The 24,196-nt window shown below is 38.2% G+C and overlaps 1 protein-coding gene across 2 annotated transcripts; it reads left to right on the plus strand.

Annotated features, from left to right (window-relative positions):
• The first annotated feature begins 1,013 nt into the window (after window positions 1-1,013).
• On the plus strand, window positions 1,014-23,362 carry ttc13 (tetratricopeptide repeat domain 13). Of its 2 annotated transcripts, none has more exons than XM_084953325.1 (23): window positions 1,014-1,231; window positions 3,564-3,658; window positions 5,126-5,201; window positions 5,293-5,363; window positions 5,506-5,571; window positions 7,570-7,662; window positions 9,650-9,766; window positions 9,850-9,960; window positions 12,237-12,319; window positions 12,433-12,574; window positions 12,725-12,899; window positions 13,874-14,030; window positions 14,544-14,674; window positions 14,761-14,893; window positions 15,552-15,644; window positions 15,859-15,942; window positions 16,066-16,150; window positions 16,570-16,679; window positions 17,466-17,601; window positions 18,672-18,751; window positions 19,007-19,085; window positions 20,481-20,560; window positions 20,642-23,362. In XM_084953325.1, the coding sequence occupies exons 1-23, from the start codon at window positions 1,063-1,065 to the stop codon at window positions 20,754-20,756; spliced, it is 2,481 nt and encodes an 826-aa protein (XP_084809451.1). In that variant the 5' UTR covers window positions 1,014-1,062; the 3' UTR covers window positions 20,757-23,362. The 2 variants fall into 2 exon arrangements, with proteins under 2 accessions (XP_084809451.1, XP_084809452.1); XM_084953326.1 differs by having other exon boundaries at window positions 16,573-16,679.
• The last annotated feature ends 834 nt before the right edge of the window (window positions 23,363-24,196 follow it).

The following is a 24,196-nucleotide window of genomic DNA, read 5'->3' on the forward strand; positions in this document are numbered from 1 at the left end:
ATGAATGTATATGGGTATATTCACTGCAGATACTTTTAAAAGAATATACAAAGAATTTAAGCTCTTTTCTCAATATTTTATGTGGATCAAGCAGAATGGACAGGACTAGAAATTAATACATCAGCTGGACAGCTCAGACTAAGCAGTTTGGAGAAAGATTTAGAGAGGCAAGGCACAGCTTGGACTAGACAGGAGAAGAAAAAGCTGTTTTCTCAACATAACTGACCAAATGTAAAATTAGCTCTACCAACCCTCTACCCCTATTTAAGTACTTAAATACACTACTACTGTGCAGCTGCTCTATTAATAGCTTTTATTCTGATTTGTTTCATTGCACTTTGAGACAGAAGAGAACATTATACTATTGCCTACGATGTCAGAATTGGTTTATGAAGACAGACTGCATACTCATACTGTTGCGAGTTGCGACTAACCTCAAACCACAGATTCAGCCCATCACAATGTCATACGATTACTAGTTATTGCATAAAGCTGTGGATCATGTGAAAAGACTGACGTCTTCATTTCATGCGACATTGCTGTCTGAAATAGTAGAAGTTGAGAGCTATATACGTGACACTAGACCACAAGGGGTGATGGGGTGTAAATTCCTCATACCAGCTCTAAATTGGACTGGGAAGACTGGATTCCACCCTTTACAAAGGCATGGCACGCAGGTCAACTGGTCAAGAAGTGGAGTACATACATAATTTTAAAATTTCAAAACCAAATTTTGAAAAATGTAAAAAAAAATAATTCGAGTTGTCTAAACTTAAACATTTATAAGTTATAACAAAACATCTCCTTTTGATAAACAAATTATCCTAGAAAATTGCCTATACTTTTATATTGAATCTCATAACGGAAAACCGTGATTTCTGGCTTGACGCTCGCGGAACCGGTTTGACAGCCGCAGAGGGTGTTGGGAAATGTGGTTTAATAGCTCCCTCCGTTTTGCGGGCTTCTTGTTCGCGTCCCGCAGATTCGCGCGTGAGGGGGGCGTGCCCGTTTGGGTCGAACTGCAGCAGCTTCCGCCCTGTGGCGTCACACATGTAGCACAACATGGCCCCTGCCAGCCGGGCTGTTGTTGTGGTAGCGCTCTCACTCTTGTACCTGTGCCGGGCGATTTTCTCCACCGAGTTCTTCTCCACTCTCACTTTATTCAACAACGACCTCCACAAACAGGGATGCAGCTCGCTGTCTGAATGGGAGGACTACGCTGCTGACTGCGGTAAAGTCTGCCTTTTCGCTGTTACTTTGCCACGTCCTCCCTGATACAACTGTCACTTGGACCCGGCTAGCCCAACCGTTTAAAGGCTAACGTTAATACGCCAATAACAGCAAGCGGTGACAGCTCGAAGGGATCATTAAGAGTAGCCTTTCCTGCCTCAAAAATAGTCTTTTTTTCCGCCAAATATGAAAGAAAACAGAGTTCAAACACAGGAAGTGGAGTTCAAGTGTAAATAACTGTAAAGAAACTTAAAAGTGCTTATCGAAAAGCTCACTTCAGTCAGCAAGCTGTATGTTTTACCTTAAACAAAGAGAAGTAAACCATACTCCAGCCAAAGAACGCGCAATTTAATGTCGTCTTCTGCAGCAGTAAAATAAACATTTAAAGAGGAAAACTGAAAAGTTTTTTATAATTACAATGTCCTTTCGCTGCATTCGGCATGTCAGTAACTCACCCACTTCTATAGTTAGACTGACCAAAGCTTGTTGCAGTAACTATAACTGAGCTAAAAACCTATACAACGTGTGACAAAGACATTTTAGTTCATTGAAATATTAATTAAAACTAGAATTTTGAACAAAAAGACAACCAACTGTAAATGTGTTACTTTCACTTGCTTAAAAACAAAAATAAAAAGGAACTGACGTAAATTTAGTTACATTTGTCATTAAAGTGTTTTGTGTGCAATCGACTCTTAGTTGTTTTTTGTTTTTTTCCTACAGTCTTTAGTTTACCAATACAAGCCTTTCATCTCATAGCCTGTTTAGATAGTTAAATGTAAGGAAAAGCAATGCGTCACCTGACTGGTTTGTTTTGCATGATGGCACATCTGACTTTAGAAGAAGCTAAGATAAAATCTGTCTGTATGTAAATGAAATGCTTGTTTACTTTAACGCAGCCTTTAAATTTGGCAGGTTTCTTGTAAATGTTGCTGCAGGCTCACAGTAGCCACCTCATCTCTCTCTAGCAGCAACACCTGCAATATGCAGGGGCGAGTCCTAAACATGAGCCCAGCATGTACTCCACTAAGCTTCAGTTACTCATTATTTTTACATATAGTATAATAAAAAAATTATATCTACTGATAACATGTGAACATTGATAATAGAAAAATGTAGCACGTTACATTACATGTGAACTCAATGTGCTTAACATGGAATATAAGGGCCATTAAAAATATACAAGGGACCACTAAGAGCCTGATCTGCTGGCTGCTGGGGGAAAATGTTATGTTTGATGCCAGTTAAGAGTCGCAACAGCTGAATACAGGCGTGTAGAGATGGGGATTTTCTTGCCTACAAACCAAACCAAAGAAGCTTTGCTATACTGCTGAAGGAAATTTAGCAGAATTGTAGCAAAAATATTGTTTAGTGCTTTTAAAAAATGTGTCTTGTTTTCTCAAGCATAAAAATATTGTTTTTCTTCATCTAGTGTCCATATTTAACTGAAAATTAAGGTAATGGAGACTGATATGCTGAACAATGCTTACATACGTTTTCATACATCCACGAAAAAGCCTATACACAGACCATTAAAAAAACAACTTTAAATGCTAAACTCTTTACCTGCATAGTTTGTGTGTGTGTTTCTTAAGTTAGATTCACTAAAATGTCAGAATGCCTTTTTGTATTTGGAACGTGTACCAAACAAACATACTCTTTGCCCACGTTTAGTTTGTTGGAATTATTACGGACACCTCTTGTTTTCCCTGTGTCACTGCATAGATAATATAGTTGTACAAGTTGAAATAAACAGATTCTTAATGATTTGTGAAATACGAACCACGACATTGTTTCTTAACTTTTCACAGTGTTTTGCTTGCTTCTGATTCAATCAGAAGGTTCAGTTCTTCTCACCGAAGGGCTCAATGTGGTGGTTGCTGTTACTGTGAAAATTACACCTAAAATGTACAAAACAAAGTAAAATAACACAGTGGCTTTACACCCCTACGTTTACAATGAACCATGCTGCATGCTCTTTTTATGTGATGGACAAAAATGGTTGTGGTTAGTATTCATTTTGTACATTTGCAGCACTTAAAGACTGTCACATGCACATCATCGATCATCGTCTTATGATTTAAAGCTTTTGCCTTTTGGTCTGAGGGGCTCCGAAAATGTCCTTGAGAGCACTTTGTAACAGGCTTCATGAGTTTGGATTTCAGTGTGTGTCAGGTCAGGCCTGCTTAACTTCTCAGATATTTTTCTTTCTTTGAAACTTTACAATGTTTAATACGATTTAAAAGACATAGTAGCTTAATGGTCTGAAATACCCTGCCATTATGAACCGTTTTGTTTCCAGTGATAAATACTTTGAATCTTTGTCTTTTCAGAGTCTTCAATTTTACAGTTGGAAGACCCAGACTGTGAGGAGGGAAGCAACCCGCCCTGCGAGTCTGTGTTCTCACTTAATGCAGAGAAGATCTTGGTGAGATTTCAAACACTAGTCTAGATCTAGAGCAGTCATGGCCTGTAACGGTTTCCTTTAGAGTTAAAAAAAAAAAAAAAAAGTATATATAGTCAAGGTTAAACCACAAAACACAGGTGTGTGTAAGCAGTTTATAAACCTTTTGAAATCTGTGTTCTAATGTTTTTTATGTTTTTTCCAAAGCAAGACACTCTGGTTATGTTTTAGTTTTACACATATTTTGTCTTCAGCGAGAAATAAAAAGTCTTAAGTTTCAGTGTTGATCAGATACTTAAGCTCACAGTGATGGGTGTGGTTGCTTTTGGTGCTTACACATGTAACCACACCCTAAGGTGCTGTTGGAGTGTGATACTGACACCCTATAATTCACCTCTATATCACTGCACACTGCAGGGCTTCAACTTACCATTTAAAAAAGCCCAAATTTAATGACTTGTATTCACTCTTGGTGAATTTTGTAATAGAATGGCATTCACTGATTGTAGTGATCATATTGGATCTATGTACTTAACCCCCCCCCCCCCCCCCCCCCCCCAAAAAAAAAAATATGCAGTTCCTATGCATGAAAAAAAAAACCCAGAAGAGTACGGCACAGCTCATGGTTGGTGCTCTTCACCACAAGCTGCAAGATAGCTTTTTGGGGTTGGTGAAAGTGGTTAGTGAGTTGATAGACGCAACGTCGGTGCTAAAGACGTTGTGACACACACACACAAAATTGCAGGTGGCGTGCTAGGTGCAGAAGCAACTGAAGACAAACCTGATCTAAGGGATCTGTGATGAAGGCTGCAAGATGTTTAGAATCAAGATTTCTTTTTTAGGGCGTGGGGTGGGAGTAGTGCAGTCCCACAGTTTTATGTTAGGTGAGATTTGATAAGGATCCCCAATAAAAGGAATGGGGCAAGTGCATGCCTTGTCAGTTGCCTTGTAAAATGCTGCCGCAGCAACATTTCCATGCTGTCCAATTTGGATACAGTAATTCCACTGCAGTGCTGCCGTTTGGGTTAACATAGCAAATACAAGATGGAAAAAAAGAAGCATTGTTGTTATTGCAGTAGTTTATTTTGCACATCGAGTCTGTGGTTGGAATTCCTGTATGTGCTAAATTTCCAGTTACAGGTCTACCTTGAAATCTTTATGCCTGCATTTGGAATTTGAAATAAAAAGTTGCTCAGAGTAACCCTGAGATATTCAGCAGGGCACTTAAAATTGCTCGTAAAAATATCCTTAAAAAAGCTGTTAACAGTTATATTGAAAATGTCATTTTACGCAAGTTGTCAACACGTTCTAAAGCTCTCCAATGAACTGAAAACACAGGTGTCGACAGCATTTAAGTGTTGTCTTTTATGTTTTTTCTCCACTCAATCGTTGCCTTCACACAGGAAGGAAATGATTATTTTGTGCCTCTCTTGACATTTCTAATTTCTCCTTCTTGTCTTTTTTTTTTCTTCTTGTCGCCATCTCTTACAGAATCAGGCCAAATTGTTTATAGAACAGAAAAAAATACCTTTTCCTGTAGATAACCAAAACACAAATGAAGAGCTTGGTAAGTCAGCATGTTGTTCAAATGCTGTTCAAACACCTGATTGATGCAGCTAAAATTCAGCTTTTCATTGTCACTTTTTCTGTCATTGCAGCTATAGGTTATGTTCTCATAGGCAATGGACTTTATGATGAAGCCATTAAACACTTTTCACTCTTACTGCAGGTATGTGTGTGCATACATGTTACCCTATACGGCTCTGCAAAAATTACCTTTCAGTTAACCTTTGAGAGATGTAGAAATTCTTTTGATGCCAAACAAAACACCTTTCTTTGCGTATTCTGAACATTTGTTCTCTTTGATACAGGGTGACCCAGAGCTGGTCAGTGCCATCTACGGGAGAGGGATAGCTTATGGGAAGAAAAGTCTGCAGGTAAGTGGCAGCTGTAGAATTCAGCACCAGTGTAAGACTTTATCACCCACAAATATGAGTCAAACATGTTGCTGGTTTTAAGCGAGCCTGTTGTCTATAAATTAAGCGATTGAATGGATCTTCTACATATTGAACCTTTTTATATGATGTTTTTGTTGTCTGGATTTCTACCTGCCCAAGAACAAATGATGCAAATTAGCATGTGGCTAACTGGTTGAAGTGTGTCTTTCCTGCAACCCAAAAAACTACAAAGCAAATGTTTCTTTCCCAGGATTTATTTTCCTTTTATACCATCTCACATTTTTATGTATTATTTTGTTGCACTTTGAAAGGTGCTGTAATAATACAATTTACTTATTTATTTACTAGCCATTAAAATGCATTTAAAGTGGGCCACTGGTTATAAGCAACCTTACTGGCGACCTGATATCCAAGTGGTGAAAGCAGAGAGCACGTTAAACTCACAGGTAAATCTCTCTTTGTGTGCATGTGCATCTTTACTGTCGCTTTCCACTAAAAGAAACAATGCCACAAAGTGAGCTTAAAAAGCAACTTTTCTTGTATTGTGGGATACAAGTCTCAGTAGCAGAGGTTTCAGATGTAACCGCTCTTGTTATTTCCACAAAGAGATGAGGAGTCTGTGAACGCATCTGAGGAATACTGCTTTCAGAAAGAGGGAGGACTGTTTTACACTCGATGTGAGATCTTCCTTCTATCCTCGAAAAATTCCCAGAGTCCCTTAGGCAATAGTCACACAGGCCTAGAGACCTGTTGGCAACCATCTGGTCAGGAGAACTTACATGAGGAAGGCATAATTTCCCTAGAGGTTGCCAGGAAATATGTAAATGATTATGCATGAAAGATATTGAATTAAAATGTAAGTAAATAATGTTTTACACCTAGTTTACTAGGATGCCCGTCAAAACTCCCAGCCTCTGAAATGTTTAAAGAGCTCCAGCAACAAAGTAAAACCCAAATCCTGTAACCAGAGCAGATTTTTTTTAAAATTCTTTCACTATAATTTTTGGGAAACAACTGTCTGCAATGACTAAATAGGTGAATCAAAACAAACACTACTAATATTCTGCTTTCAGTGTTATGCAAAATGGTTTTTAATGCAAGCTAATCTGTGATTGAAGCATAATTTAATGTTGCAAGAAGGGAAATAAACCAATAATATAGTGTTTTCATTACTGAAGCAGTTATCCATCTGCATATCATCTTAGTCATAATATATTTCTGAACTGTCGTAAAAGATCATTAAAGGCTGTGGCTTAGGAGATAGAATGAGTCCTCTACTAATAGGAAGGTCAGTAGCTCTCTGCATGTGTAGAATAAGTCCTGTGTGAATGTAGACTTTATAAATACAATCCACGTATTATATTTACTTGGGAGAGAATATTGCTGGTATTTTATCAATGTGTCAGAAACACTATTCACTACTGTGCTGTGAAGGACTTGAGCTTAAACTTCAAGCCCGATGACTCATACTTCAGACTGTGCACACACACTTTGTTTAATGGACAGCCTTTATTTGCATTTGTCAGATGTTGAAATATATTTATTCATATTCTCGTTTTATGTTCTGCCAAGTTGTTCTCAAAATCAGATTTAAAACAATTCTGACCTCCGCTGAGTTCGGGCTGCACAGAGAGTTGCTGTGTGGATGTGTTTTGTTGGACACCTTTGGGGAGGTTTGTGGGTTTTGTTTTGGTTTATTTGTCCTCAAATAAAAAGAATCCTGTATTTTGTTGACAACAGCAGTTTCAGGTAAATGCAGAGTGATTCAGTGTGACATTCAGTGAATGCCAATTCAGTCTGCCAGGATGCTGCGGTTATGGTAGTCTGCCCTCCAGAATAGGGGGGAGAAGAAAACTGCTTAGAGTAGTTTTTGTGTTTGGTGTTGTTTGTGGCTTTGTTCCAAGTTTTGTGCGCAATATGTTAACGTTTATGTCAACAAAATGTAAGTGCCTCTCTCCTCTTGTGTGTCCATGCCAGGATATAAAGAATGCTGATTTGGCATTGTACGAGCTCAACAGAGTCATCACCCTCGAGCCCAGCTGGCCAGAGGTCTACGAGCAGAGAGCAGAGGTGAGAGGTGACTCTGTGCCAAATGTGATCTATTATTAGTGTTCCTCAGCACTGATATATTTTATGGCTTTCAAGTACTGCAACAAGCTAAGACAACAACTGTTGGTAGCAGTATAATTGAGCTGATTACATGTAGTTGCCTTCCTCCTGTTTTGTAGCTAATTTCTCTGCTTCTAATTGTCAAGTTTCGGATTAATTTTGAGCTTTAATGTCTAATCAAGACCAATCTAATCAAGCAGTCAGAAGTTGTACTAAAGAGAATTCGTGTTCCATGAACTTTTTAGGTTCAGTTTTGAAGTGGATTTGGTGACTTTTAAAATGCATTGAGCTGTGTTGTTTTGGTTTTTCAGACTAGAAAATACATCACAGCCAAATGAAAAAGATCTGCAGTCAGTGAGTCATCAGCCAGACAGAAAATGTGAATGAGCTACAAATGTGCTCCAAGCAATCAGTCACCTCTCTCCAAGTCTGATGAGCTCCTCCTGCTTTGATTTTCTCCCAAATGATTTATCTTGACTATTGAAGTTGGATCAGTTTGGAAAGCACAGAGTTTTTTAATCATAAAACATAATTTGCATTATTCACGAATAACTCCCCCAAACAGGTTTTGTAGAGTTCATCTGCTTTCACACACACTGCATCCTGGAACCTTTCTAGGCATTACCCAGCAAGATATACTTGATAATGCAAATTAGCCTGGCAGCTTCCTACTGCAAAGTCTCTGTGATATCCGATTATTTTGATGTAAGACTAGAGGATGTTGAATTCGCAGCTAGCGAGCTGCTTTGCCTCCTGGACATTTTACTCAGCCTGCACCTAAACCGCACTGAGTTTTTTCAGAAGTGAGAACGTGCCAGGCACAGACTACATCCTGTTGTGCACAACATATGAGAAATGGTGTCTTTATACGAGTCTGATTCTCTTAACATGTTCAGAAACAGCTTGAAACACATCCTCAATAAATGTTAGCAACTTTTCATATAATCATGGTTACTGATGAAGGTGATCTCTTTATATTTGGACAACACATATAGAAGTAGTGAATGTCATCGGTCACATTTGGAGCAGCTGCCTTTTACTACAAATAATCGACAATGCATTGTCATTTTGAAAGAGGCAAAATATAAATTTTAAAGTGAATTCAAATAAGTTTTAAGCTACAGTATAGCAAATAATATTAGGCAACAGCAATATTCAATAACAGTTGGGCACATAAACAGTCACCAGACATGGTTAGAGTTGTGGCAACTCTCACAAGATTAAAGAAAAGAATTCCCCCACTGCAGGTTTCACTCTGCTGTTTTATTTACCATTTCCTCTTTGTGACTTTTATACCATTTGAATTTAAACACTACGCAGTGAAAAATGTAAATAAAAACAGAATTAAATGCTTTGCAAATCTCAAAACCCATAAACCATATTTTATTACCAGTAGAGCATAGAAAACCTATCAAATGTTTAAACTGAGAATAAGATTAGTTTACTTTGTGTTTGATGGCAGCAACATCCCATGTCTCTAAAAAAGCTGGGAAAATGTCATGTTTATTGTTGTGTAGCATTCCTCCTTCTTTTAACAAGAGGCTGTAATCCTCTGGGAACAGAAGCAGTCCCGAGTCTTCTTTGGCATCATTTTCATTTCAGATGTGTCAAATGTTTTCAGTTGGTGAAAGGTGTGGGCTGCATGCCAGTTCAGGACCTGGACTCTTTTTACTATGAAGCCATGCTGTTGTATAATCTGCACTGTGTGGTTTAACATTACCTTGCAGAAATATGCAAAGCCTGTCCTGAAAATGATGTCATCTTTTGAGCACTGCAGTGACTGAATCATGCCTGTTTTTCATGAAATAAAAACAACAAACTTATCTTTATTCCCCCAAAATGTTCTTTCGATGTAGTGTAAAAGCAAAGAAAATAATTTGGTTCAGCAGTATTTTACAACAATAAAATTAAAAAGATGAAACGTGCAATTCGGTGCTTGTGTGTTTAGATCCTGTCTCCTCTGGGTCGCATCAGTGAGGCTCTGAGTGACCTGACAAAAGCCATCCAGCTACAGCCCTCAGCTCGTCTCTACAGGCACAGGGGAACGCTGCTCTTCATTTCAGAGGTTTGACAGTCAGATGCAGCATGAACGTACATATATGCCTGTATGTTTCCATGTGATGACTCTGTGCTTTGCTCTCTGTTCAGGACTATGTGGCCGCTATGGAGGACTTCCAGCAGTCTTTAGAGCTTAAGAAGAATCAGCCTATTGCCATGCTGTATAAAGGCCTGACCTTTTTCCACAGAGGCATGCTCAAGGTGAGCTGTTCACCGTCTCATATTCCCAGTATGGCCTTGTCCATATCAAAGATAAATAAACAGTGTGATATCACTCACTGGTTAATGAATTACTGTTTGGAAGACTCGTGGCCTCCACCATCACATTTTATTGTAGCCAGATGTGACCACAGATAATGACATAGTGCACTGATTAGCTGGTTTTGTTAGCAAAGTGTATCTCTAATTCTTGTTATAAGGAGTATGGATTCCACTGTATGTTATAGCATTATCAAACTTGACAGTCTGGAGTTTTGCTCTTGTTTTTTTCTACAATCAGATATATCAGAATTTCACTAACAGAGTTTTTGTTGCACAAACATCCTGTTAGTGCATGATTACACCTCATTTGTGTATCCTGTCTATATTTATCTTTTCACTTTTAATTACCAAAATATTATTTGAGTCAACAACATCAAAGAGGATTTAATTTAATGCAAACTAACAGGGTCGTTCTCAGCTCGCTGCTGGAAACAGTCACAGAAATGCATTCAAATGTCAGCTGACTGTTTGGGGTTTTTTTTTTTTTGGGGGGGGGTGTTTAAATATTATATTTGCGACTTACAGTGTCAGGAGATGAAGGGAAGGAGATGAATAGCTTAATACAAGCTCAAGCTTATTGGGTTTCATGCATATTGTGTTCTAAGTTTGTCTAAATTTCTGCAGATTTAACTTATTTACATATATGCAGCTGTGAAGCAGATGGAACCACATGCTTTGGTAAAGTTATTCAATTTGCTTTAACAAAAGTCAACTTTGTTAAAGCTGACTTTTTTTTTCATTTTCTTCCTGGCCTCTCTGACGGATGAGATTGTTGCTGTGTCATACCAGAGTTTTCTGCTAGCTGTTTGTTGTGCTTGGTGATGTTTAGCACGGTCATGTAATTAGTATGTTATTTTAAAGTCTGCCCAAGCCAAGTGCATTTTTATTTCCCACACACTGACTAATGTGTGCAGAGCAGCACTTGAATCTGCAGGTATTCATCTACAAGACATGTAGATGCTAAACATAAAGGATTTCCTGGGGGAATCCCAGCTGCAGCTCCTGCAGGCAGCTGACAGTTAACTGCAAACAACAACATTAGTGCTTTTAATGATAGTTGCGAATGTCATTGTAGAAATAATTGCTTACTCTAGATGAGAGAGTTGTGCCCATGCTTTTTATTTGCATGCTATGCACTAAGGTTGGGCGATATGTACATTTTTTGACATGTACTGTTTTTGACATTGACTGACATTCATCAGTCCCATATATGACGATAGGCGATATATCTGCACAGGCAACTTTTTGATGGGCGGAGCAATGTAATCATGCACGGACTGTTTTGCACGTTTAGAACACAGAAGAAGTCCAAACTTGGAGGAACTAGTTGTCCAAAAAAATTGAAAGTCAGCAATTTCGGATTTCTTTGGCTTTAAACTGGATTAAAGAGCCAAACCTGAGGATGTAACTACAACCACCGCTTGTGCAGATGTATATTTAAATAAAATGTTTTGTTTTCTATTTCTGAACATAGGCTGCTGCCTTTCTTTCTTTCTGTTATGAGTTTGAGTAAATAAATCACTCCATTTGGGGGCAGTCTGAGGAGGGTGCATTTGCTCCCAGCTGGAAGAGGGTGACGTTAAAACAGCCCTTTTTTTTTTTCTCCATTGACTGCTTCTTTTAGCTTCAACTGACATTATTAGCAAACCTACTCATGGGCAAATAAATAAATAAAACGACCAGTGAAAGGCTCAACCTATCGTCGATGGTTGATAAATTCGTCCAACTGTCCAACCTTACTATGCAAAGAGTGGCTGGACCAGGCTGAAATATCTGAACAGTTCTTAGTTGGTTTTCTATGGCACTTGGTGTGAATAGTCACACATGGTGTCTGATGATCCCCTGTCTCAGTCTCTCTGTTGCATCACTATGATACTGATTTCATGCTTTCTTTCTTAAATATCTCAGTTGGATATATTTTGTAATAACGTTGTGCTAAACACCTAAAACTATCAGCATTACTGTCACCTTTGCTTGTAAAGCTAGGACTGTAATTATAGTAAACAGTTTAACTGTTAAACTAAGTGTTAAACAGTTACTGCTAAACTCCAGCATTTAGCCATGTCCACACTGGGGTTACATAAGACAAAATCTGAATGTGTTAAAGTTCTGAACCACCTGCTGACTCAGAATTTCTGGTCTGCCGTGTTCCTTAATGCATTTCCTCTCAACTGTGTTGTCAATGTATGTGAAAGGTTGCTTTTTTTCTTTATCAGGAAGCCATTGAGACCTTTAAAGAAGCACTGAAACTGAAGTCTGACTTTATAGATGCCTATAAGAGCCTCGGACAGGCCTACAGGTACAGGCACTCTGCAGCATGCTTTCTTACTCCATGCATAAATGCAGGATGTCACTTTGACATAGGGTATTTAGCCAAATATCAACAGTTGCTTTTCCTCTTCCTTCTCCCAGAGAGCTGGGTGACTTTGAATCAGCCATGGAGAGCTTCCAGAAAGCCCTCATGCTGAATCAGAACCACATCCAGTCTCTCCAGCTCCGTGGCATGATGCTGTACCACCATGGCTCTCTGCAGGAGGCCATAGGCAACTTCAAGGTAGAATTATCCACAACGAAGTAAAACAGGCTGTCCTTACACCCCTCTCTGCAATTTTAGGAATTTTTAATTTACACAGGGTTTGCTAGCAGCACAAGGAAAGAAGTGGTAATGGATTCATATGCAATGTAATTCTCTTGTTTTCCTCAGAGGTGTCTTCAGTTGGAGCCTTACAACGAGGTGTGTCAGTACATGAAGGGGCTGAGTCACGTGGCCATGGGGCAGTTTTACGAAGGCATCAAAGCTCAGACTAAAGTCATGTTGAACGACCCTCTGCTGGGGCAAAAAGCCAGCTCTGAATACCTCAAAGTTAAATACCTCAGAGGTGGGTTTATATACGCACACATGCATACACATTATGACTGATCGCAGATAAAGAGAAGAATGCTGATTCAAGATCAGTCTTATTTTACAGGGTAAATAAAAAGTCTGCTCTCCAAGTCAGAGCTCTGCCAACAGGATAAACTGGCAGATGAACAAACCTCAGAAACCAGTGACTGGGGTGATTTATGGCAGCTACAACTGTCAGCTTATAAGACTGCCGCTAACATGCTTAGGATACCACGTGACACCTGGAGACTTCCTATAGAGTCCATTCAAGACATGTTTTCAAAGAACCTAGAGCACAAGAGTTGTTCAGGCATAGGTGTGCAGTCTATTACAGAATCTGTACTGAATGCATTATTACTAATTGTTTTAACAAAAAAGGAAACGAACAGTTATATTTTAGATTCTCCAAAACGTCACAGTGCTTGTTTTTTCATGTATTTTTCATATTTTCAAATGTTCAGAGTTTCTTTGAACATTGGAGACTTTCATTAAAACAATTGTTAAAGTACAAAGTTGAGGAAACAAGGGGGGAGTGAAATGCAGCACAGCTGAGGTCAAGGCCACCAGATGTGACATACAGAGGAGTATTTCCAGTGTATTACTTTTGCATTAAAGAATAGCATTTTCTTCTGATTTAATTTTCAGGAGAACTATTGCATTGTTAAAAAATCCAGGAATGTTAGAATTTGATGGGCTTTTTAAAAAACAAACCAAAGAAAAACCAGGAAATTAAGGCTTCTGAAAGTCCCCCTGGTTCATCAGAAGAAAGCATTCATTCATTCAGTCTCATTTGTGCTTGTGCCCTTTTTTGTATTATTTGGCCATGATAGACTCTTCTGTATACCTTAACCATGCCTTTTCTTTATTTTTAGCTTCAGTATCCTTTGACCTAAACCACCACCTCATAATGCACCACCTCTGGTCTTTTTACTTGTCACATAAAGGTCCTGTTTACTTGATTTCTTCCAGAGTACTCTCGTTACCTGCACTCCCACCTGGATATCCCAGTAGCAGAGTACAACGTGGACCAGGACTTACCGGGAAACTTTAAGAACCACTGGGCCAAGAACCTGCCTTTTTTAATAGAGGACTATGAAGAACAGCCTGGCCTGCAGCCACATATCAAGTGGGTTTGTGGGACTGTTAACTCTGACCATAACGATCAACTGTAATGATGCTGCGATGATGAAGTGATTAATCTAGCTATTCTTTATATAAATGTCAAGCTTTTTCTGAGGCTTAAGCAGAAATTATTGTGACAGATTACATTTATTTTCACATTTCAATCTGAATTTAATTTAGGATGCCCTACACTTCACCTTAAGTCTGTCATCATAAGAAAATCTAGGAAAATCAGGACCATCATAACTGTGGTTTCCTGAGCTTCAGTTTGTAGCAGTTTTCATGAGCTAAAACACGAGGCAGCGTTTTGTGGTTGAAAACCAACACCTGTCATGTTTTCCATATGCCACGAAAGCTCCTGTGTTCATCAAGTAGATGTTTTTATGCATGCATGTCAGCAGGCTCAAACTACTTCATCTGTTTTGTGATATTGTAGAAGGTTGACAGCCAGTGTCTAGGAAAAAAATGTGCGTTCGTTTCATGAAAGCCTTATTCTCCACGTCTTTCTGGTTGGCAGAGACGTGCTGCCACAGAACTTCGACAGCTACAGCAATGAAGTTCAGAAGCTGATCTGCACGGCCGACCATCTGGGGGCACTCATGCAGTACGACACTCCTGGTTTCCTACCCAACAGAAGAATACACAGAGGTACCACCGAGACAATGCCACAGTTTGAAAAGATCATCAAGTGTTAACAAAAGCCTAAAAATAAAGAGCTGTCTGTGCTTCTTCAGCCATGGGATTAGCAACCTTAGAGGTAATGCAGGCCATGCATCGGACATGGAGCAACTCCAAAGTGCGAGTCAACGGCAAAACCAGGCAAATGCAGTGGAGAGACATGTTTGACATAGCAGTCAAATGGAGGAGGTGAGAAACATGGTGCAAGTTTCACAAAATAAAAAGGACTTTGTACCAAATTTATATGAGATCACTCAGGTCAAATTTATGGAGGCACCATTATATGTTTGACATCTACAGGATTGCATTGCTGTATTTCCATTGGAAAAGAGTGGCATAATGAATGAGTGGCATAATGCAGAGACTGCAGGGAATTAATTTTGGCATCACTCTTTTTTTAGCGCATGTTTAGCTTGGACAGACGTTAATGAGTAAAACACCTAGAAAAATGTTTCTTTCTCATTCCACAAGAAATTGGGTGTTGTGAAGAGGAACTATGGGATCTTAATTATCTCCAGGAAATGACTCTAAAACTGAAAACTGAAGGAATAGGAAGGAGACAGATGCTGACATATGATGTTTCAACTGTCCTGCATTGCAAAATGAAGTCTAGACTGAAGCTGACACGTGGCTTAAGTTTCTGAGGTTTTTACCGTGTGAGCACTAGAAAGAACTCAGCAGTCAGGTCGTTTGTCACATTTCACTGTGGTTTACTTATCCTGGTAACTAGCCTGTTCTCACCAATTCTGTCCAAATTCAACAAGTCACTTTCCCACTAGAGTGTTTGATGTGTGGTTAATTAGATTGCAGTGTTGAAACACTAAACGGGCCTTTCCTGTACTCGTAGGATCGCCGATCCAGACCAGCCAGTTTTGTGGTTAGACCAGATGCCTGCCAGGAGTCTCAGTCGAGGCTTCAACAATCACATCAACCTCATCAGGTAACAACTTGGCCTCGAAGACGGCGTCAAACACTCTCATGGGTTACAGGATTGAATTTCCATATGGCCTCACCTTGTAGTGCAGAAACATTTATTTCAATTTCTTGGAATATGATGTATCTCTATCATTCTGTTCCCTGTGAGAGCCTCATTCTGAGAAGCTCCTTGAAAAGTAGTATATTGAGGTCTGTTTTTTCCCTCTTTATTTGTCCAGGGGGCAAATTATCAACATCAGATACCTTGCCTACTTTGGCAACATACTTGACTTCATCAAAGACAGAATACTGGTCTACCACGGGTAAAACCTGAATCACAACTCCAATGACTTTGCAGAATTCCTTGAAGCATCATCTATGGCTTAATTGTTCTTGCAGTGTTCTTGCTGTTTCTGTAACCAACATGTTCTTATTGTCTGTCTCAGGGCATACAACCCCAGAGGCCTCCTGGAAGTCCGCCAAGCTCTAGAAAATGTGAATAAAGTAGAAGATTTGCTTCCTATAATGAAGGTAAGAAGGATATGAGAGAATCTAGTTCAGGTTGCACTCAAGGATTCAAGTGGATATTAGTTTTAGTCTACTAGTAACACTAGTGATATTCATTACTTCCCAGTTTTGTGTGTGAACTTATATCTATAGCCTAGATCTGGAGCCTAGATCTATATGCTGTTGATCCAAAAAATCACATCAAACATGACTGACAGAAACCGAATGAGAAAAAAACATAAAAGTTTAAGCACATGTATTACATTTTTCTATATTAAATTTAATCAATATTTGGTTGTCATGTAATTTAAAATATATTTTAATATTGATGAATGTTTGCCCATAAGAGACCTTTTTAAGCAGCACAACATCCTGTTTTGTTTTGTTTTTTTGGATGGGTGTTTTCTTTTTGTTTTTTTGTTTGCCGTGTTTCTTTCCTGAAGCAGTTCAACAGTAAAACCAGAGATGGCTTCACAGTCAACTCGAAGGTGCCGAGCCTGAAGGACCCTGGGAAAGAGTACGATGGCTTCACCATTACCATCACTGGAGACAGGTGCAATCTGCCGTTCTCTGTGTTCAATATTCTAAAACAACACTTTCTTCAACACTAACATTTCATATAAAAATTAAATATAAATATTTGAACAGGGGAATAATAATCACAAGGGTCTCCTAGAAGGTATATTTCATGAACAGTAAAGTATTTACATACGTAGGTATGTATACAACACAAAGTTCAATCAAAAGGTGCTAGGAATATTCTTCTTGTGCACAGATAAGGAGCAGTAACTGTCAGAATTTCACATGTTTTACAATCAGCATTGGGAGCGCTGGATTTTTTTAATCATGCTGTGCAGCATCAGTTTGTCTCAAGTTCTGTTGTAATATCTTGAGGACTCCAAGCCAGACCATTTGCCAGAAATGAACTGAATTAGAATTATTCAGGTCATTATAATAATAATTATTATTATTATTGTTATTAGCCATACCTGCACAGTTGTCTCTTTTCACTGGTACTATTCATCATTTGTAGCTCCCCGTGACTTTGTCCTTTCACTTTGACTGAAATCAAATTTTAAAAATGGCAGAAACAATGGGAATTTTCTATCTCTGAAAAAAGTGACTACTTAAAAAAGGAGGGCAGTTGAAATTTAATGTTTTCATTTAATATGTGCAGACTCATTACTGCAAAAACCAGTAACACCTGTTTTTTAACATGTGCTCCACAGTTGTTAGGTAGATGCTTTACACGTCTACACACATAACCAGATATTTCCAAGTTTTACCCTCTGAAGTGTTTTTTTCTTTTCTTTTTTTTGTAAATTTTGTTTTATGTCAGGGTGGGAAACATGTTATTCTCTGTAGAAACGCAGACAACTGAAGAGCGGACGCAGCAGTACCAGTCAGAGATAGAGTCCATCTACAAAGACCTCACTGCCAAAGGAAAGGCATTGATGTTATCAACCGAACTTGGGGTAAGATTCCTGCTGGTAATAGAAAGCAGATGGTGGTACAATGTGAAATATCCATTTCTGGACAGCTTTAAGTAGATGACATCTTAAGTTAACAAAGGATGTTCCTTTCTCTAAAGCAATACCTGCAAATAAAATGTTGTTTTTGTGTTCCAGCTTTGGTTCTAGTTTTTTTTCTTGCGGTTTCATATCTCTGATATTGTCTCTAGTGTCTGGGGTTTGGACATTTGGCAAAAAGATTTTTTTTTTAAATATATTTTCTGAAGAATAAATAGAAAATATTTACAAGTTGAATTCTGTTTTAAGCAGTATCTAGCAAAAAGGTTTTGTATCGAGCTAGAAACAGTCACAGCTGCAGGAGAACAGATGGAGCTGTCAATATAAACATAAAAACACATTAAGTTGTATTTATTATTTATTAGAGTAGCAAGGCTGTTTACAATCTCTTTACATAAGAGATAAAGCTCACTTTAGAAAAGACAAGGCAGTGTTCAAAAGCAAAACAAAACATAAGCCTCATGTCTGTTTTTTCCTCAGCGTCTTCCTCTCCCCTCTTATTCCCACTCTGGTCCTCTCTACTGGAATCACATATTTTACTTGTCTAGACAAGCAAACTATGAGTAGAACTGATTAATTATCTGTCACTGTTGGATTTAGCTGAGTTTATTTGCTGCCATTCATTTCTGTTGATGGTTTTCTGTCAAACTGCCGGAATAAACAGAACAAACCATTCAAGCAGTTTGTCTTGATTAAAAAACCTGTGCCGGCAGCCTACCGTGACTTGTCTGCTAATTTATACAGACAGCACAACAGTGGTCCTGACTAAACAACTAACAAACAAGAACTAAACAGGATGTTCTCACTCCTCTGTAACAGAGACCTGGAACAATGTGAACATCCCTCCTGGCTTTCGCTCTTTGTTCTGTTTTATTATGTCTGCAGCCTTCTCTGCTTTCACCCCGTTAAGATAAACCGTAACTGAAGACAGCACACAGTGCAGCAGAGGTCACGACTACATTAACCCTTTGTTCACAACTGTACAGCTGATTCTGTGATGATCTTTGTTCTTTCAGGATGCAGATGCAGTGTGTAACCTGATCCTCTCCTTGGTTTATTACTTCTGCAACCTCATGCCTCTTTCCAGAGGATCCAGGTAATTTCAAAGTCAAATAAGCCCACAGGTGCAATGTGAAGCATTTCTACATTTGAATGATAAATGGGAGAGAGAGTTTCTTTGTAGCTGTCATCTTAGTTTGGAAAAAATCCCAGAAACAATGGCCTAGTAAGACTGAAAGATAAATGCAGGATAATAATATTAATGTTATTTTAGTCTGTGGTCTTGAAACTTGAAACTCTTGAAACATGTCAGAGGAAGTATTCAGCTAATGAAGCATCACTTTCTCCTCAGTGTGGTGGCTTACTCAGTGGTGATGGGGGCACTGATGGCCAGTGGGAAAGAGGTCATTGGTAGGATCCCGAAAGGAAAGGTAAATTAATGTGAATCTTACTTCAGTAGAAGAATATATAGCAAGTTTTTATTGACTTAACACTAATTCTGTATGACATTTGTTATATATGGAAGTAATGCATAGGACCAAAATGCAATTTTTTTTAGCAGATAATTAAACATTTTAAATGTATTTTTTTTAAAATGGGTAACAAAAATTTGAAAGTTGTCCATTGTCATTTACACTGGTGCTTATTCTACCCTATGTTATGTAAGATTACATTGCTTATACGGTCTAGAATGTGTTTCTAGGTCTCAAGTCGTGTTTAAATGAGCACTATGTACATGTAGGTGCTGATTTACCTGGTACAGAAGGACTGCAGACATCATGATTTCCTCTTGCAGGAGTGGTGCAACATTCAGAGATTCATTTTTTTTGTGATTTGTGGTCACTTCATCTTCTGTACAATTTTGGACCATCATCACTTCAGCCAAAGTCCAGATGGTTTCAGTGGTCCAGAGTGGCAGCAGAGCAAAAGTTCAGTCTTCAAAATAACATATAATCAGACTGGAAAACTTTTTCCTCATAAGAAGGAATAATCATTAGTTCTGCACCAACCTCCCTTGATGACATATTTGATAACAGTCCAGGAATAATCAGTTTAAATCCGTTTAGTTCTTTTTGCCTGATTAGTGATGACATCAGTGTCTGCTGCCTTCACCTGCTTCTCATATGTTAACTAATAAACATGTTTAATTAAACTTCAGGTCATAGTTTTCTTCAACTTTGCAGTGCTTTTTTGGTACTTACTTTAATAATTAGAGATTACAAGTGCTGGGATGTATCCGCTGAATTGAAAGTGGGCCAGGGGTCAGTCCTTGTGGTCTTTCGTCTATGATACATCCTGGTATCGCTGATCTCTGTCTCCTGCCGTTTACTGCACGTAAGAGAGGATTGTTCGCGTTCCTTGTTCGTGTTCAAGTCGAGAGTGAAAGCAGGTGTCTCACAGATGGTATGAACAGTTGGCAGCCATGCTGTGTTTTTCATCATATTGTTGCTTTTTAAGGAATTTTCCAAAACCCTTCATGATTTAGTCTGACCACATTGGAAAGAAAGCGGGCTTCTCATTTTTGCTACACAGCGTTTAACTTCTATAAAGTTATCTGTCAGTTTTTAGAAAAGCTTTCTTTTTTTGTAAATCTGCACTGCAAAGAAAGAGCAGGAACTGTGGCTTGTTTAACTTCAAGTGTGTCTTGGAAAGCATGGTGCTCAAGTTTATTTACACGTGTCTTTATTTATGGAAATGTGGCCTTCGCTTCAACTACTGTACCTATCCTTTAAGCTGGTTGTGGTTATGTGGGAGTTTGGGGGGGTTGTTTGTTTGTTTTTGCTTGATTTAAATATATATATATATATATATATATATCTTTTCAGCTGGTAGATTTTGAAGCCATGACCACACCCAGTCCAGATAGCTTCAGTAAAACAGCAAAGAGCTGGATGAATCTCAAGAGGTACAAAGAGTAATTATTTCTCTGGTGTGTTATTTGTCTGCTTCAGAGGCACATCATCTGACATTTTCTCTTCCTCTCTAGTTTACCAAGTTGGTACCAGAGTCTTCCATCTGTAGCAGAGTCCTTCCCGACAACCAGAACAATGATTGAGGTCCTCAACACAGACTCATCTTCACATTGTCCAAAAAAGTCTTAACACGACTTGTGCACTGCAGAGAGGTCTGTTTAGGAAAGTCTTAATAATAAAGCTTCTGCACTGGGTAGAACCTAAGGGACCGTCATCTTCTACATCCCAGTCAACACTGGACTGAGATTGGCAAAAAACATCTCGGCACAATTAATTAGGAATTAATTATTTAAAATGTAATAAGGGTTTTGGCAAAGTAGTAGTGTGAGCTCTTTTTGAACCTTGAAGGAAATGAAAGGCTTTTAATGCAAATTCATGGGATTGCTTTACTCTTTAAAGAGGTGACCCCTGTTTTAATTTACCAAAAGTTGATCTTACTGTTTTATCCAAATCTTTGTTGTCTGTTGTTTCTCCTTAAATCCATGTAAAAAATCAGCTTCTACTTAAGAAACATGGTTTGAAGGGTTTTCAGAAATCTTAGGTTGACGTGCTAAGTCACCTCTGTGCCACCTGTTTTAAGTTGCCTGTTGTCAGGCAATTCAACATTTTTCTTTTCTACTTCTTATAGCATAATTTCAACTCAAAGAACTCTAAGGATAAATTTAGGTGCTTTTGTTATTACTGGCCGATGTTAATTTCTTAGATCCACACTCTGTGTTTGTGGAAACGATACTGGATGGTGAAAGCAGGATGGTTCAGTTTGTTTGGGATGCAGAAGAGATTCTGTCCACCTTTGCTCTTTCTCTGCTTTATAGGCCTCGTGCCTCAGACACCCAAAGCACAACCAACGGCATCTGTCCATCAGTCGGTATGAACAAGCTTTCTTTGCAGAGTCTCTACAAATCTCTTACTTTAGGTTACCAAGAATGTGAAATGGCACTTTCTGGTTTTATTTAACATTAAAGATTGCAATTGGCACTTTAAACATTTTCTGTTAAACCACTGCTGTGGAATCCAACCTTTCAGCAGAGAATGAGTCTGGGGGGTTTTAAAAATATGGAACAAAATTTTCAGGGCTATTGTTTGTCAGCACTTGAGCAAGTGTGATTTCTTTTATTATTTTCTTTTTTTTATGACGAATAACAGCAGTCAGAGATTTTAGAGAGCTTTCAGAGCCATTTGGTGCTTTTTGAGTAAAATATCAAACATTCACCAAATCTGCAGGTATCTTGTCGTTATCAGTTTTGAATCTACCAAAATTACAAAAAGTCAAAAAGTTTCTTGACTTTTTCTCTGATCTTTTATAAGTTCAATCATTTTGGGGGTTTTTTTCATTACAAATGTATTAGACCATCTGTCATTAAAAACAAAAAAACTCTTAGAAATCTCCCCTGAACTTGTTTAAAACAAAAAATTAAATACACAAAGTTTAACCTGGCCCAATCAAGCATAACATTCAACCACTAAAACATTTTTCTTCCATGGAGCAACAATGGTAAATGATTGCAATTTGGTGTTATAATCAAAAAATAATTGCTTTACTATTTTATTGCTTGTTTTTGTAAACCTACATTTACAAATTGATGGATAATGATAATTATTTATATTATTTTGCATTAAAAATATTGATTAAGCTCTTGATTAGAGAGCTTTTGCATTCTGGCGATCTAATAAATATGTTAAGCACATGTAGCTCTAAATGGCTAACATAAAACAATTTCACCATAAATAAAACCACAAAGAAATCAAACTAGCTTAATGAGAAGAAGCTTCTCTATAGTTTAAATCATTAGCTCTTAAACACTACATTTAAATTTTAAAGTTTATGAATGTAATCTGACTTACCTGACCAGAAGCTCCAGATGATCGTCCTCTAACATCTGTGACTGTTGTGCCTTTAAAGATTCATTATGGATGGAGGAAAGCACACCGCATTTATTTCCTTCCTGTCTTCCCTCGAACTTGCATCAGCTGCCTCTCTTACATCGGATATTAGCTCATAGATTCAGTTTTCTTCCTCATCACACCTGAGAGCAATATCTTTGGGATGTGTACCTCCACATGTCTTAAAGATTAAAATATTGTCTTTGATTATTTTAACCCCCCTTGATTATTACATATGTAACAAGTTCTTGTTTGAGTTTTTGATATCTGGAGAAAATCTGGTCTGAATTGGAATGTACTTCAGTTTAAATAATAAGACTGATGGTGTGGTCTTTTTTTTTGTTTGTTGGTTTGTTTGTTTCAGAAAATCTGGGTGAATCCTGCAGGATTTTTTTTCACTTAGGTAAAATGTAAACATGCAGTAACCTATGGAAATAAAATTCTTTTAGAAAAGAAAATTTAAGCACAATGATGAACAAAATGAGAAGGTGTGACTCACCTGGACTAATCTATCATATTCTGTGGCCTTTAATGCTTAAAGACACACCATTAATAGTCATATCAATACTGCAGTAGTTCTTTTTTTGAATGTCCAGAACAAAGCAGTCTCTCCAGTGTTTAATTGGTTTTCTCACTTCACCAAAACGTCAGGTCCTTCGGGTTTTTTTCTTATCGATGGTTATACTAACTGGTTGTTATTTTCTTTTCTGTGCTGGGTGTCCCAGTCATTTATTTCTGCAATGGGCTTTAGAGTGAGGAGTGCACAACTTATCTAATGTCTTCAGACTTGAAGGAGGGACTTTTTATGAAATGAATGTTCAGCAGTTAATAAAAGTGTTTGACAGTTTTAACAGTTTGTGGTGATTTTTTTTTTTTTTCCTCACAAGAAGTTCACAAACAATTTGGTCAAGAAGAAAGAAAAATGCATTCATGTTTTGGTGTGGCAGACCGTCAGTTCTGTCCTTACAACGTATATATATTTAAATTACATGTACCAAATGAAAGTGAAGTCAATAAAGAAGTGTGCGTCTTCCTTTGGCTGATCGCTCTAGTGGTCACCACAGCAGATCTGGTTTTCCTCTTTACCTCCTGCCTGGCAGCTCCATCTTCAAAATCCTTTGTCCAGTATATTCACCATCCCTCCTCTGCACGTGTCCAAACTATTGAACATTCACATCTCACAACTTTGTCTTCAAACTGCTCAACCTGAGCCGTCCCTCTGATGTGCATTTTGGTCACTCCCAGTGAAAATCTTAACATCTGCATCTCGGCCTCCTCTGGCTCCACTTTGTGACTTTTTGTCAGCGTCACTGTCTCCGAATACATCATACCTACCGTCATTGTTTTAATTCTTGGTACTGTCCATCTGTCACAAATCAGCTCTGACATCCACCCACTCTACCTTGAAAATACTCTTCTTCACCGTCTCTTATGTTCGCATGCTCATTTTCTACATTTATCAGCTCTTCACAGGACTCTCCCACCTTCTCAGCACACTCTGACTTGTTAGCACATTTCTATCTCTCTCTTTGATCACCCTAACCTTCCGTTCTTTCTCTCGCTGATTTTGAATTATGACTGTAAAATATCTGATCTGCTAGTTTAAGTTTACTATTATTACAATTATTTAAACAAATACAGTTAAAATGTAGAAATCACTCCACTTTCCCTTGAGAAAAGTATGT

Source organism: Perissodus microlepis, chromosome 15 (genome assembly GCF_051167445.1).
Source record: "Perissodus microlepis isolate ML-2025 ecotype Zambia chromosome 15, ASM5116744v1, whole genome shotgun sequence".
Classification (NCBI taxonomy): Eukaryota; Metazoa; Chordata; class Actinopteri; order Cichliformes; family Cichlidae; genus Perissodus; species Perissodus microlepis.